The sequence below is a fragment of the Rhinoderma darwinii genome, chromosome 12, assembly GCF_050947455.1.
Source record: "Rhinoderma darwinii isolate aRhiDar2 chromosome 12, aRhiDar2.hap1, whole genome shotgun sequence".
In the NCBI taxonomy this organism is placed as follows: Eukaryota; Metazoa; Chordata; class Amphibia; order Anura; family Rhinodermatidae; genus Rhinoderma; species Rhinoderma darwinii.
This window is the reverse complement of record NC_134698.1, coordinates 48,421,064-48,437,267: the sequence shown is the minus strand read 5'-3', so window position 1 is coordinate 48,437,267 and position 16,204 is coordinate 48,421,064. Positions and strand designations below refer to the sequence as shown.

At 41.3% G+C, this 16,204-nt stretch overlaps 1 protein-coding gene across 7 annotated transcripts in view; it reads left to right on the top strand.

Annotated features, from left to right (window-relative positions):
• The window catches only part of MEIS2 (Meis homeobox 2), a 122,136-nt gene that overhangs the window by 82,056 nt on the left and 23,876 nt on the right, over positions 1–16,204 (top strand). For all 7 annotated transcript variants that reach the window (XM_075843547.1, XM_075843545.1, XM_075843548.1 and 4 more), the window contains exon 9: positions 6,050–6,126. In XM_075843547.1, coding sequence (XP_075699662.1) covers positions 6,050–6,126 — 77 coding nt within the window. The remainder of the gene's footprint in view (positions 1–6,049; positions 6,127–16,204) is intronic.

Sequence of the window (16,204 nt, the reverse complement as noted above, 5' to 3'; positions counted from 1 at the left end):
GACAGTGAAGTTTTGAGATGCTTAAATTGAGGCCTACTGGACACATAATGCCCTTGAGGAAAAGCGGGTTTCTAGTAATGAGCTTTTAAAAGAGCATGTTCCCGCAAAGGTACTGAGGCATTACAGCACTGCTTCGTGATAACGCAACTCCTGGGATTGGATAATGGCTTAACCTCCATGCTCTTGTTGCATCTTTCAGGCATGGCGGTTACCATTTCCGGGCTGGTAAAGAATTAGAAAAACATTATAAGAAAAAGAAGCATCTTACTGGTATTAACAGAGAACCGGACACAAAAAATGACATAGGGATTAAAAAAGCAAAGTTATATATAACTCTCCAGTAGTAATCTCATTCCATACAAGTATGTTGTGATCCAATCCCTATTGCTTCTTAATCAGGACGTTACCATTTTTCTGCTGTAGTTTTTGGGAACGTGTTGCAGGGTTTTGTCCTTGGTATGACAATCTAGAGTATTTTCCTCCATTGCCCAATTAAGTAAAACCATGGTATTGAAAACCATATGACAGAACTGCGTGAAGAGCCGCATTATACCTAATCTCGAAGCTTGTACAGAGCTCTAATTAGGCACCCATAGAAGTCTATACTGGCTATACTGGATATACTGTACATCAGTTTTTCTCCGATGTTGTTAGTATGAATTGGAAAAATAAATGGCGGCATGCTGTATTGTGTATGTAGGGAAGAAGATCTCTGTAATGTGGTGCTGTACAATGAAGTGCCTGCAGCTGGGCAGAACAGAGCCTCAGGAACTCCATACACGCAGGGTCGGACTGGCACTTCATGGTACCAGAGGACCTTCCTGTGGCCCAGGGCCTAACACAATAATGGGTCCTAAAGGTCCATCAGAACACAAATCCATTTGGAGTTGACTTTGGAGCCAATCACCAGGGTCTATTTCTTATGGGTGATTCAGAAATAACCTATTAGACCTTAGTGATGACATGTCCAGTGAGCAATGATAACAACAAAGATCACAATACAAATAAGAGGACATGTTCTGTATAGATGGAGGCTGGGCCCGCAGAATCAATACCTTTGGTGGGCCCACGGAACCCCAGAGTGTCTGACGCTTTACACACAGTACTACAAATGCAATTTTCTGTCAAATAATTTTGCAAGAATTTTATTAAAATTGCTTATTAAAAAATAAATAAAAAATAAAAAAAAACTTTTTGCAATTTTTTGCCATTTCCAAGGTTCTCTACGTGAACAAGTCCGTATAATTTCAGAATAAGGGAATAATGTTCAGGAAAGTCACATGAAGAATGAGTCATGTGGTCATGTCAGATGTGTGGCCAGCTACACTAGTAGCATTACTACTAGCCACATACAGTACTATATAGAATTGGATCCAGTAGAGCAGACCTATAAGACCCCATTTTAAACATGTCTTATGTTTCGCTTACAATTACAAGTAAAATCTGCAGCAAATCTGCACTGTGTGAGCAAGACCTTAGGGTGCAGTCACATCAGGGAGATTTTCTTGCAGAAATTTTTGCAGCAAAAAATCAGTTGCATTCATTTGAATGTGATTGTTTCTGCATCAGGTGCATGAATTTCTGCAAGTTTCATTCATATGAATGAAATGGATTTTCAGTCGCAGAAATTTCTGCAACGAAATCTGCCCGGTGTGAATTTACCCTTACCCACAGATTACTGCTTCACCCAAGCCAAGGAATTTACCATTCTCCCTCGGTGCCAAAGATCATCCAGAAACGGTTTAGCTCCACGAGTTTACGTATCCCGCCATCATGGAGCGGTAAATGTAACCTCTTCAGAGGTAAGGGACATGCACAAGGGTTTAGACATAAAATCTATTTATTTATATTTCTGAGGAACAAACCAGCATGTAGCAGATGGCTTCCTACTAAATATTTAAAACCTGTTTTATCCATATACCTCTGTGTGTGGAGACACTTCCCTCCGAGTGCTTTATATCGCTAATTAATTTAATTACGCCCACGATGATCGTGTGTTCCCATATTTTGCATTATAATCTCTAATATGAGATGTGGCCTCCCACACCAGCTCTTTTCCTGCGATCGTTCTGCCTCCTTCTTGACATTTCTTCACACATGCGCGTGCAAATTTAACTCCTTAAGTGCTACCAGGATGTAGAAACTCCAGGAACTCCAGTGAACGTTCTGCTTCAGGATGTTTAACCTCGGTTTGCTATAAGTTTATTTCTCATTTACTACATTATGTCATTTGTTGCTACGCTCAGGTTCTTATGATACAAAAGGAACCTCTGACTTCATTCATGTTTTACCTATATGACCCAGTTTTTCTTAATAAATCTCTCCCTCGTAATAAATGCAGCAATTTGTAGCACGGAAAGTGTAATAAAGTAGAATTAGTAAATTATTTGGTAGAACAAGATCATCCGCGCTTCCTATCAAAGGCATAGAAATGAGGCCTACACAGTCATACATTGCCATAGGCACTCTGAATGTATTGTCGAAATGACATATCCTGATAAGATTAAGAAAAGAAACAGTAAGTACAGTATATGCAAGAAATGACATTAGTTCCATCAGTTTTTGGGAAAGCCAATGAAATTGTGACGTCCACAAGGGTTGTCACTCAGCTTTCCCAGAGATCTGCATGGCAAATCAGCCTAGTTGTGTAGCGATAAATCACTGGTACTGCTACATGACTAGGATGGTTTGCCTCTCTGGACTAACTCTTTACCCCTCTGTGGGCGATAGGTTGCTAAAAATGAAAAGACAAGAACATTTAAACAAACCAATTTCCTTTACTAATTCAACATATTTGGTCTTGTCCACACGTAACGGAATTACTGCAGAAAATGATGCGTATTTTGCGGCGTTTTTCACAATGTTGGGAGATGTGACGTCTCCTCTGAAAAACGCAGCAATTCTGTCCACTTTCCGCAGCAGGAATTGACATGCTGCGGTACAAGAAATACGCACTACAGGTCAATTTCTGGGCGGAAATTCCGGACAGAAAAATACACAGCAATTCCGCTACGTGTGGACAAGCCCTTAGGCTGGGTTCACTCGACCTATTTTCAGATGTAAACGAGGCTTTTTAAGCCTCGATTTACGTCTGAAAATACGGCTCCAATACGTCGGCAAACATCTGCCCATTCATTTGAATGGGTTTGCCGACGTACTGTGCCGACGACCTGTCATTTACGTGTCGCTGTCAAACGACGACGCGTAAAAAAGACGGCTCGTCAAAAGAAGTGCAGGACACTTCTTGAGACGTAATTTGAGCCGTTTTTCATTGATTCCAATGAAGAACAGCTCCAAATTACGTCCGTAATTGACGCCTCGCAAAACGCGAGTACATGCAATTACGTCTGAAATTACGGAGCTGTTTTCTCCTGAAAACAGCTCCGTAATTTCAGACGTAATGGTCGTTATCGTGTGCACATACCCTAAAAGGGCAAGTCATTACAGAGTTTCTACAATGTATCCCAAGATTTATCAATATTCAGGTGTTCCTTAGGGTGGCAGGGTAGTGACCTTTTTAGTAAATACATGTAGTAAAATACTACTAGAATATCTGTTATCATGGGATCTATCTCTGCCATAACTATGTACAGTAAAGTCGTTTGTGTATAGTTGCAATTTGACAAGTGATGAATTATAAAATATTCTGGATTATTGGAAGGTCATAATAAAGTATATAAAATATATCCATAATGGTAGGAGGGCTCCAGGAAAACGGCACATAACATAAAATATTCTCTGATCACTTTGATTTTTAGGGTCTCATAATTGATAATCTCTGCTCAGCCTTCTACCTCTGGTCATGTCGGATTATAGATTATCCGGCAGGTCTATGCCAGGAACAAACACTAGGAAAGACAAGAGGCCTGTGGTTGGTAAACTATTCTACCCAGTCCATATATTTCTACTTGTTTGACTAAATGTAGCCGAATTCTGAGTATTGTCTTCATGTAGTCATATACCGGCAGCCATACAACCCTGGGATCTTCAGTGACCCTATATAGAATTGCAAGATTTTAATAAAAGCCTTAAACACAGGGTTCCCCTCCAGTGTAATACAATTAGATTGAAATGAAATATAAATTACAAGTTAATACAGTGTAATATATAACATCATGGTTTATATGGTTTAGTGGCACAGTGGGGGTTTATCTGAAAGTGCATTTAAAGGGCCAGTACAAACATATCCATTTTTGTGTGGTTTATTCTACAAATGGCATAAAATGACTGTGGTTGAGTGGCCGTGAGAAATGATAAGAGTGACAAGTATCTCTGCTCAAGGACAACCTTTCTGTTTACTAACCTGTAAAGTGGTGTTTTATTTGTGTGCACTGCAGGGTAAATCCTGGTGCTCTCCGTATTCAGGATGTCACAGAGCACCAGGAGGGGCAGAGCCTCTCATCAATTTGCCATCGATTCTTTTTCTGTGTCACTGTTCATTCTGTATAGGGCACAAAGTACAGGCCAAAGAAGTCCCCAAAGCGCTACTAAGGAGTGCACTGCATCAAAGGGATTAAACAGTGAATCACGCAGAGGTCCATGTTATGGAGCACAGAACTAGTTAACAGCTTTGCACAGTCTCAGTGGGTGAAATTAACATACCGCGTCCCCCCTTTTTTTTCCTTAAATGATGTTTTCAGCCAATTAAGGCTCCTTTTCTCCATGCAGTTGGGGGCACTCTGTTCCCAGCCACCCTGGGATGGTGATGAGCTGGGTTTCTCGTCAGAGCTCATTCATTATCTCCATTACCGCCAGGAGAATAGGTGGCATTGGCATTGTTGGGAGCGGGTCTATGGGTTAGAGGTAGCATTTATCACACGGGCTGTTCACAGCCTTTGACAGTCAAGCCCTGATGGGACAAGATGAGTGTGAGCGTACTCTGCAAGCCCCATGCAAATTACCCGGAGCTTCCCAATATGCCCAGTGCTATTCCCTGGGCCCAGAACTATTAGTGGTTTTGATAACAGTGAGGAGGTCATTAGCAGCATGGGCAGGCGGAGAGGAGGAGCAGAGAGGGGGGCAGACGGGGGGAAGCCTGGGTGTAATTACATGGATTCAATAGAGAGGCTGCTGAGGAAGCCAAAAATTTGTCAGCACCCAGCAATCAAAAAAAATGTATTTTCATCTTATCCTTAACCCATATTAACTTGGCATTATCATCTTTCTGTGTTAACATTTGCAGAATATTAAAAGCCTGTGGTATACACACAAACAGAATTAACCCTGTCATGCCTCTGTGCTCCAGTGCTCGGTGATCTTGGTGACGACCGCCAGTTCTACCCGGAAAAAACCCCTTCTATGTCATTAGTCACAATTATATACTATTACACTCAGCTCGGCATCACAAATTGCATCCGAGTGCCTCTTTCTTTTCTGGAAGCCCCAATATCTATGCATTTGGCACACAAACAATAAGCTGTTGGTTTAGTTTCTATCCGGCTACGTTTGGAAGGGGGGACTCATGTAACCCATTGTATTGCCGTTCTTTAAGCCCATCCTTACTAATTCCTTCATAGAAGCGGAAAAAGTTTGCTCGGTGCTGAATGGATGATATTTATTGTTCGACTTGGGCTAATGTATTGGCAATGGAGCATTCCAGCCTGTGTAAACAGTGCAGTTCAAACACAAGGGATGGGACGCTAGTGCCCTTTCACAGAACCATGTCATAGGAGCAGTAAGGAGACTGACTGTCCCACTTTCTGAACTCTGATTTATAGCTTTTCTTTGTACAGCTTGTGTTTCTTTCCATGCTGGGCATCGAGTACACAGCAATGTGCAGTCATGTTTCATAGTACAAAATGTCCTCCAAACAATCGACGTTAACTCAATATCAACGTATAATGACATTTATGGTTAACATGATGAGAAAAGGCCTGTTTACCCAAAGTGATCAGTTACAGACATCTTTAATGTTAATGTCTTATACTCATATATGTAAATGCACCTGACATCTTACAATCTGGTTCCCCTCAGGTGCATCACAAAGAAAGTTTTAAGACTTGTATTTCAGTATAATACGAGCTAAAGTTCTCCATTTCTTCTATTACAGCATCCATACCCCTCAGAAGAACAGAAGAAACAGTTAGCACAAGACACAGGGCTGACTATATTGCAAGTAAATAACTGGTAAGTAAGAATGAGAACTTCCCCTCCCTTTAGTTATATCTGTTAAACAGTCACAGTTTCACTATATTAAGAGGTCCAATGTTTTCATTATGAGACCGGCTGTACACCCAGTGATATGTTGCCACAATGGGGCAGATTTACTAATACTGTGTAGACATTGTAGACAAGGCAGACAGAAACTGCGCCAAAATTATCACAGTGGTGCAATGCCGTATAATACATGTGGTGTATCTAGCCATACATGCTAGACACTTTTCTCTTCCTTATTCCACCTATTAGTTTACGCAAACTTTCTCGCCAAAGTTTTGGCACACGATGTAGTATTTTAAGATGCACCCCTTTTTGCTAGACTACACTCATTTCCAGCTAATCCACCCCCCTTGTCAAGCATGTAAAAAAAAACTATATTGTATACTACTAAAATATTTTTTTTACTGTGTAAGGCCCCCTGCAGACGACCGTGCCCGTAATCACAATCCGTGATTACAGGCACGGCAGGCCACGGGCAGCCATCCGCATTTGCGGGCCGTGCTCCCATTCTAAAGTATGGGAGCACAGTCCATAACAGCAATTCTTGTCTTGGCTAGTTGTTGTGTAAGAGTACAATAGTTGTTTCAGCATCTACCAACTGAGAAGATCTTGAATTAATTGTACGGAATTAGGCAAAATGGTCTGTTTTCTTTCCAGAAACGGTGTCTTCTGTACATTGACTGCCTAGTATTGCAGCCTATCCCTATTCACGTGAATGGGGCTGAGCTGCAATACCAGACACAGCCTACTGCCAAGAGTAGCGTTGTTTCTGGAAAGAAAGCAGACCATTTTTTTTCTAGAAGCATGTCCCCTATGTGACCGATGGAAGCATAGATAATGATTTTGCTAACAATCATGCTCTCGTCATAGTTCCCGCTTTAGGCCAGGTTGCGGTGCATGGTTTCTGCCTCACGTGAACACAGTTGTCAGGCTGCGTTTGTTGCGCAGGGTTTCTTGCCTCATATGTACACAGATTAGAGAGGCCGGTGACGTGTGCAGTGGAGGACAGCAGATGCAATTCTTCTAGTGCTCCAATAATGCTTTCAATGGCTCTGCTTTTAATGAGGGAGGAAAATAATAATGCTGCAGTCTGTGACATTTGATTAAAAGCTACTTGGTGTTGCCTTGTAACAAGGTGATTTATGCTTTCTGCAGCAGGGGCGCTCCGCTTCTATATTTCACAGAACTTCAGTGTTCAGAATCATCTCGAAGCGCTTCATACTCTCACTTATCCTTGACCAGCAATTTATATATTCAGAAAATCATGCCACCGATACACCACTGACCCAGAAATGGCTCCAGTACTTGTAAAGGGCAGCAGAGTAGACTGGGCACTGGCAAAATATTCTATAGGCTAGTCCAAATCCTGAAAACTTTCCAGGCGTCAAACCAGCAATATTCCTACCATTGGGATACAATGGGTATAATTATTTCACATGTTTGGGCTTCGCTTTTGCTGAATTGAATAATAGGCAAAGCAATTCACCCATTGTATTCGATGGGCTAGCAGAATGGGCAGATCTGTTTGCTTATCTTTATTCTTTTAGAATGGCATCACCCACATACACTGAGCTGGAATATTTTCTGTAAATTGTATGTATTCTTTACTATTTAACTTAGGGTTGTATTCACATGTGCAGGTTATGATAAGGCTTTGTTCAGGATTCCTTATGCAGTTTTTGAAGCCAAGACCAGAAGTGGATCATAAAGCAAGAGACATTATAAAGGACAGATACTGATTCTCTTTTTTCAATCTATTTCTGGTTATGGCTCTAAAAAAAAACCTGGATTTGTACTAGCACCGTTATGGTATATTTACACAGTATGGTCAAATAAAAATTAGCGCAATTACAGCAAAGCATGCCGATAAACCGCAATTCGATAACCCCACGTTAATACTCCCTTTGGCTCTGTCATACTGTGCATTTTTGTTGCATTTTGAACATACATTTTTTTGGGGTTAATGAACTCCCTATGAGAGTCATGAGAGTTTATTTACCAAAACAAAAAAAAAACACATGTTAAAAAGGCACCAAAATGCACAGTGTGAACCCAGCCTAAGGCCTTATTCACTCGAGCTTTGAACATGTCCGTGTGATGGCCGTTAAAACAACGGGCGTCACACGAACGCATGTATTTCAATGGGCCTGTTCACACAGCCGTTGTTTCAACGGACCGTGTTAAGGGTCCGTTGAACAATAGAACCTATCCTATTATCTTACGTTTTCACGGACCCCTCCGTAGGCTCAAATCTATGGGGATCCATGAAAACGGGACCCGCACATGGGCCCCTCGTTTTTCACGTCCGAGTTTCCCCATACTCGTTTGAATCTAGCCTAGGAGTTTGGCTATTTCTTATTGCTCTGAACTTTCCCCAAGTGTTACATATAATTGAATTTGTTCATAGGGTCATGAAGTCACCTGGAACCAGTCAATTAGCAGAACATCTAATGCAGATGGAGTTCATTATTGCTTTACTTCTATCCCCTATGCCTGGCTTGCCGACTTCTGTAGGCAGACTCCTGCTAGGTCTGTGTGTTCCTCCATATTGTTATGAGAGGTCTTGAGTGGGACACGGGGGGCTCTGAGGATTCTAGGCAGGTTGCTGTGATTTGTGTTTTGTGATTTCTTGGCCCATCTTGACAACATACGACCTGCTTTGATATTTCGCAGCCAGCTTTAGAACGATACCTTTCTGTGTGGATTAGCCCTGACTGTAGGGCTGGATGAGAGAGACATAGGGAGGGGGGAGGAGGAAGAGAAGCTGCAGGATTTTCAGACAACGATCAGAGCCGCAAAGAAATGATATTGGATTTACTTATCAAAATACAGGCCCGGTTTTTTATCGCAGGCTTAATTTTCTTCCCGACATTCCAGGGTGATGTTCAGATTAATTGAAACGACAGTTCTCTTTCAGAATTCGGGGAGAGTATTTGCACGGATTTCAGTACTAATACAAACTTAATTACATGGGACTCTATTTTATCATTCTAATTCCATGTAGCCGGCTCTGTATTTACAAATGAGAAACCTTCGCCTTTTATTCACAGCTTCCCTTAATATATTTATCAAAGCAGGTTCATTTACAAAGTGCTCTATCTGTGGTGTGCAGGCAGGCAGACACCAACAAAGCCGTTAGCTTTATCAGCCTGAGCTCCTGATGAGCCACCCGCGGGTCAATTGATTTTCGTGGTTCTCTGATTCATTTCCCCCCCCCCCTCCCTCATTTTTTACGGATCACAATGAGAGACACGCTCGGAGAATTAGCTGGTTTGTCTGACTTATCAGTTGAGTATTTTTTTTATATTTTATTTCCACCGCTTTTTTTTCCCGAGCTACTTAAGGTGGCCACAGGAACTGCTGTTATCAGAGTTTAATGCACCCTATAGTGTGGATAGCATTTCAATTAAACCAGTAACCACCGCTTAGATGCCGCCGTTTCCATGCTGAGTGCAGTACAGAAAGTGATGTGCCCGGCTAGAGAGGCAGAAAATTGAGTTGCCTTGCTTCTGTCAACGTGATTAATGTAGGAATAAACTGCTAACCTAGAGAAGAGACTGATAACATAGTATGAGGAGAAGCAGAGGCGCTTTTTTGCCAACAGATCCATCTCTTTTTGGACTTGGGAATGCTCTTATTAGGGATTTATTTTTCTTGTCTTTTTTATTTCCTGTCTGGAAAATTTGACAATATAAAAATCCAATTTTCAATATAGGGAGATATAAACTGGATTATGTGAATGTGATATGTGTGCTTTTATCAAAACATTTGTCAATCCAAATGTTGGAAGTTTATTTTATTCTGTCCATATATATCACAGCAATTCATAATCACGAGTATATTACATTTATAATAAAGCCTTGTGTAAGAGTAAATGCTGGGTGCAGATATTGAAGGGAAACTTTATAAGTGTGACGGCTTCTTTAACTTAGATATTTAGGGAGGATTTTTATGGGCAGTTTGCCCAGGTTAACCCAAAATATTCCTCATCTATTAAGATGCCACGCCATTCTCTAAGCCTACTGCAGTTTCTAATGCGGGCATATAATATAAATTCATAAGACATAACACATGTAGCTGCTCACAAGAGTCTTCCCAAAAAAGAGATCCATGTACATCTCAGTATGATAAAATAAGAAATTTAGAGAGTACACAGAATTTAAGAATTAGAAAAAAAAAAACAGCACCACAAACAGCACCACCCTTATCTATAGGACCATAGGCTGTGTCTAGTATTGCAGGTTAGCCCCATTGATTTCAAAGCCGCAATACCAAACATAGACCATGGACAGGAGTGGCCCTGTTTCTGTTGGGAAAAAAAGGAGATCCTTTATTTTTATCCCGGACAATTTCTTTAATGCCACAACTGGAATGTGGACCTGGTTCCATGAGTAACTTGCTTATGTAGGGGTCATTTATATTAAAATGTATTTGTAGTGAATCTGGGCATGTTAAATATCTGGGAAAGCGTCACAAAATGACATATAAATGTTTCCCAGTGCATATGTCACACATGAGACCACATGGCAGATCTTTACTGCTGAACATTTTACTCCTCTGAAGATATATATATATATATATTACTGTGCAAAAGTTTAAGGGCTCATTCACACCAGCGTGAATCTATTCCGAGTGCTGTGCGTTGAAACAATGCACAGCACACGGCCCCATTGATTTCAATGGGGCTATTCACACATGCATGAGTTTTCACGCAGCGAGTATCGGTTGCTTGAAACTCACTGCATGTCCTATATTGGTGCATTTTCACGCATGAAGTCAATGGGTGCGTGAAAACCACGGACAGCAGACGGATGCACATCCGCGTGTTGTCCGTGTTTTAAGCATCAATTAGATTGGAAAAAAAAAGTGCTTGCAAGTGCGTGAAAAACACATGCCACTCACAAAGCACACTTTATGTGCGTAAATCTGTCACGCTCGTGTGAATGTAGCTTAAGTCTACATTTAGATGAGCGTAGCTAACCTCGGACGTAAAACTGCAGTTTTTCCCATCCGAGGTGCACCCGTGCAGGACGCGTTGTCACGGGTCCCCCATAGTCTATGGAGGGATGAGTGACACCAGGAAAATAGGACATGTCCTATATTTTCACTGACCCTTCACACGCCCTGTTGAAATAATGGTTGTATGAACGGCCCCATTGAAATACATGAGTCCGTGTGATGGCTATTGTTTTAACGGTCATCACACGGATGACACTCGTCTGAATGAGCCCTGTGGAAAAACGCTGCAAAGTAAGAATGCTGTAAAAAAAAATAGAAGTGTTAATATTTTTTTTTTCTAGTAACAAAATGCAAAGTGAATGAACAGAAGAGAAATCTAAATCAAATCAATATTTGGTGTGACCACCCTTTGCCTTCAGAACAGCATCAATTTTTCTAGGTACACTTGCACACAGTTTTTGAAGGAACTCGAAAGGGAGGTTGTTCCAAACATCTTAGAGAACTAACCACAGATCTTCTGTGGATGTAGGCTTCCTCAAAGCCTTCTGTCTCTTCATGTAATCCCAGACAGACTCAATGTTGATTGAGATCAGGGCTCTGTGGAGGCCATACCATCACTTCCAGGGCTCCATGTTCTTCTTTACACTGAAGATAGTTCATAATGACATTGGCTGTGTGTTTGGGGTCGTTGTCCTGCTGCAGAATACATTTGGAGCCATTTAGACACCTCCCTGATTGTATTTCATGATGGATAAGTATCTGCTTATATTTATCATCATTGATGGCACCATTAAACCTGACCAAATCCCAAACTCCATTTGCTAAAATGCAGCCACAAACTTGCAAACAACCTACAGCCTGCAGACACTCATTATTGTATCGCTCTCCAGCCCTTCGGCGAACAAACTGCCTTGTGCTACAGTCAAATATTTCACATTTTGACTCATCTGCCCAGAGCACCTGCTGGCATTTTTCTGCACACCAGTTCCTATGTTTTCATATATAGTTGAGTCGCTAGGCATTGGTTCCACGTCGAAGGTATTGCTTTTGGCCACAATTATTCCATGAAGATCACTTCTGGCCAGACTTCTCCGAACAGTAGATGGGTATACCTGGGTCCCACTGGTTTCTGCCAGTTCTGAGCTGATGGCACTGCTGGACATCTTCCGATGTTGAATGGAAGTAAGCATGATGTGTCTTAGATCTTCTGCACTAAGTTTCCTCGGCTTTGTTCAAGTGTACCTAGAAGAAATTATGCTGTTTTGAAGGCAAAGGTTGGTCACACCAAATATTGATTTAGATTTCTCTTCTGTTCATTCACGTTGTATTTTGTTAATTGATATGAAAAACTATTAACACTTCTATTTTTGAAAGCATTCTTAGGCCTGATTCAGACGAATGTGGCGTTTTTGCGCACGCAAAGCACGCAGTGTTTTGCCTGCGCAAAAGCCACTTACCTGCTCCGTGAGGCAGCATCATATAATGCGCGGCTGCGTGCTTTTCGCCCAGCCGCCATCATTATGACACGCCATTTGGATGTTTGTAAACAGAAAAGCACGTGGTGCTTTTCTGTTTAAATTCATCCTTTTGACAGCTATTGTGCGAAACAGGCAGTTGGCACGGAAGTGCTTCCATGCTACCTGCGTGGTTTTCACGCACCCATTGACTTCAATGGGTGCGTGATGCGCGAGAGATTTGCCGAGATATTGAACGTGTCACGCTTTTTACGCAGCGGACAAACGCTGCGCAAAAAGCACGGACTGTCTGTACTGCCCCATAGACTTCTATTGGTCATGCGTGCCACGTGAAAACCACGCGGCCTGCACGGACGCAATTCACGTTTGTGTGAATCCGCCCTAACTTTGCAGCATTTTTCCACAACTGCCTAAAACGTTTTCACATATATATGCAAAAAATGTAGCTTCAAAAAAATAGCGCTGCTAATATCCAATAGAGGAGATTCTCCCATATTGGATGTTAGCAGAGCTATTTTTTTTAAGCTCCATTTTTTGCATATATATATACCCAGCGGTTCCCCTATTCAGGTGGTCGATTCTTCTAACCCAGCTGCAACTTCATCCTACAAATCTTTACCATTGTTGTCCTTGTTGCAGCACAACTCCATCAGGAGAGCAGTTATTAATTCATATTGTCTTGCTCTACCTTTACCAAATGTGATCTGCACCATGTTGGCGCCGTGTGTTTTTTAACTCTCTCTCTCCAGGTTTAAAACTTTCTCACAGCACCGTATATATACAGTATATTATATATATATATATATATATATATATATATATATATATATAGCATTTTATCATTGCATTTAGCCTCTGAAATTATGGTTTAGGCTTTTATCAAGCAACTAACTTGAAAGCATATTTGTGGTCACTTGCTAGTTACTACATATAGTGAACCCACCCACCCTGCAAAGGATAGGATATGACGGTTGACATGGCTGCAATATGCAAACAGCTGAATATATATATATATATATATATATATATATATATATATATATATACTGTAGAGAAATGTATGTGTATCAGTGTATGTACATGCACACACACATATGCCAAAGTCTGTTTGTCTTTTTCACTCCTTCACCTTTCAAGGTAAACAAGAGATTTGAAACTCTCCCTAAGTTATGGTGATAAGATATCAGTCTCATTAGCAGGGAGCAAACTGAGGTTTAATTCTGGTTAAAGGTGACAGTCCCAGGAACTAAAACTGTTAGCAGACTGGCAGGTTATTATCACACAGAGATAATGAGCGATTAGAGGCCGGAAAAGAGTGTGAAAGGGTTACAGGTGAGTGCAAACTCAGATAAAGTCCTCACCCCCTTCTTTACTGCCAGTACATGTTGTTTTCATTTCGTTTCCTGTAGAATAGTGTGGAGTAGATTTATTGTAACTGCGTAGTTTGGAGAATATATATATATATTGGCCTTTACCAAAGTCTGTTGGTTAAGAGAAGCTCTGTGCTTTAAGAAAGCATAAGAAGCAACTGTCCTGGTATCAAGGGACAGCATGTGTGACACCTATACCTGATCCATGAGTGAATAGAACATTACAGTACTGGTAGACTAGTGTTTCCATCCATAAATAGCATCTTCCCACCTATACTCGACCTCAGGACTATTGAGGTAGAGCACTGGCTCTGACCTTGACTTTATTGAAGACTCTTTAAGCAGGATCCATCTTAAAGACCCTCTTACTATACAGTATTTGCTCTATCTGTCATCCGAATTTGACTATAAATTTATCTGTTGTGCCAACCTTGTCTGTGTCTTCTACCAGCAATATATGGCATCTCTTAGTAGTTGTGAAATAGATACTTCACCAGTAGTGGCTCTAGTCACACTGAGAATTCAGCCCAATGGCGCATCTATGATGACAAAACAATCAATCCCAACCTATAGAACTATAACCTGTAGAGGTTCATACTCAAAAGTTAAGCGGCCTATGTTATTAAAATGAACTAAAACTACACTTCCTTTAGTTACATTTCTCTCTCAAGTTTGGGCTCTACTTTTGATCACAATGGAAATTTGAACTTACATTCACCAACTTTATCTATCTCTCCGCAAGTACTGAGCCAGGATGACCCCAGTGTGTACAACTGGTTATTTGCCTATATCCATGGAGAGAAGCTTGAGTGTAGTCATAGGTTGTTCCTCCGGGTAGTACCGTTCCACTTGTCTGGCATTGGTAGTTGGGTTCAGCAGCTGGAGGGTACCGCAACGGTTGCATGAGAACATTCCTGTACACTCCAATGTGAAGGACATTACTGCCCTGGATTGAAATTTGTGCATCATGTGAAAGGGTGACGCCAATGTTCACCCAGAGACTCCTGCGCTGTAACAATATCATAGACTCTGAGAAATACCTATAAAAATACATCTTTTTTTATCAGGAGATGAAAGGCAGAATGTATACAGGGAGGGGAGGTTAGAACCAGATGATTCCCTGTTTTACGAATAAGCAGCTTAATGCATCTTGGCACCCAGAGCCTGCCTCAGAATGCCTCGGGCTCTCTGTGAGCAGAATAGCAATTTTATTACTTTGTCATTAAACCAATTTCACAGCAGTATTGTTTGTTAATGAGCAGCGGCAAACGAGCGGAGATGTCACACACTGCAATAGCAGCGAGATTTGTGTCCCAGGCTTGGAGCAGAAAAAAATGGAAAAGGCCATAGTAATAAAAGTGGAAGAGAAAAAAAAAAGAGAGAGAGAGAGACAGAGAAGGGAAAATGCAGTTTAAGAAGGTGGAAGGCGAAGTGTATAGGAAGCGGCGGATCTTGTGTTTATGAGGTAACTGTTCCTGTAAGGAATAAAGGTCTGTAAGGCAAGCAGTTAAAGCGAGGCCCATAAAATTAAAACCAAATTAAAGTACAGCGCAGGATTACTCAGCCTAGTTATACGTGAAAACAATCCGACCCTTTCACTGCCATTATCTTGAATATATTTGAGATCACAAAGGGTTAACGCTGTGGATTGATTAGCAACACATTTGACCTTTTAAGTTATTAAAATATTATAGTTGTTTTAATATTTCATTGCTTTCCTCTGCTGCCACTGACCTGGTGAACTATCCCGCTAGACTTTTAATAGGCCCCTGTTCGTATTTACTGCTTCTTCATGCCCACATATAAAGATAGGATGCCCCTCTGCAGGAATCACGCAGGTGTGCATGGACTTATTGGGTAGTCCACTGGCATTTCACTGTGCCCTGTATGAGAATATAAGAGCTGCCCACGCTGCTGGAGATTCTAGCCTTTTACAGCTATCACATTTTCTTTCATTCAAGGTTAAGACCCTGCAGAGAAACCACGGCCCCTGGGACCTGGCACCATTGTCCAGCTGGTACTAAGCCAGACTAATCGATCCACTTGAATGCTTCCACCTTTTAATGTGCTTTCTGGATCTGCCCCTTACCATTTGTGCAGGACATTAGGAAGTGCTGACCGCTATTCGGCCCCTTAACCACTTGTTAATACAATGTATTTACAGGTTATTCTAATTGTCTCCTATTTATCCTGAGGAAGAGGTCATATTGCAGTTGTACAATCCCCAGTACAGAAAATAAAGAA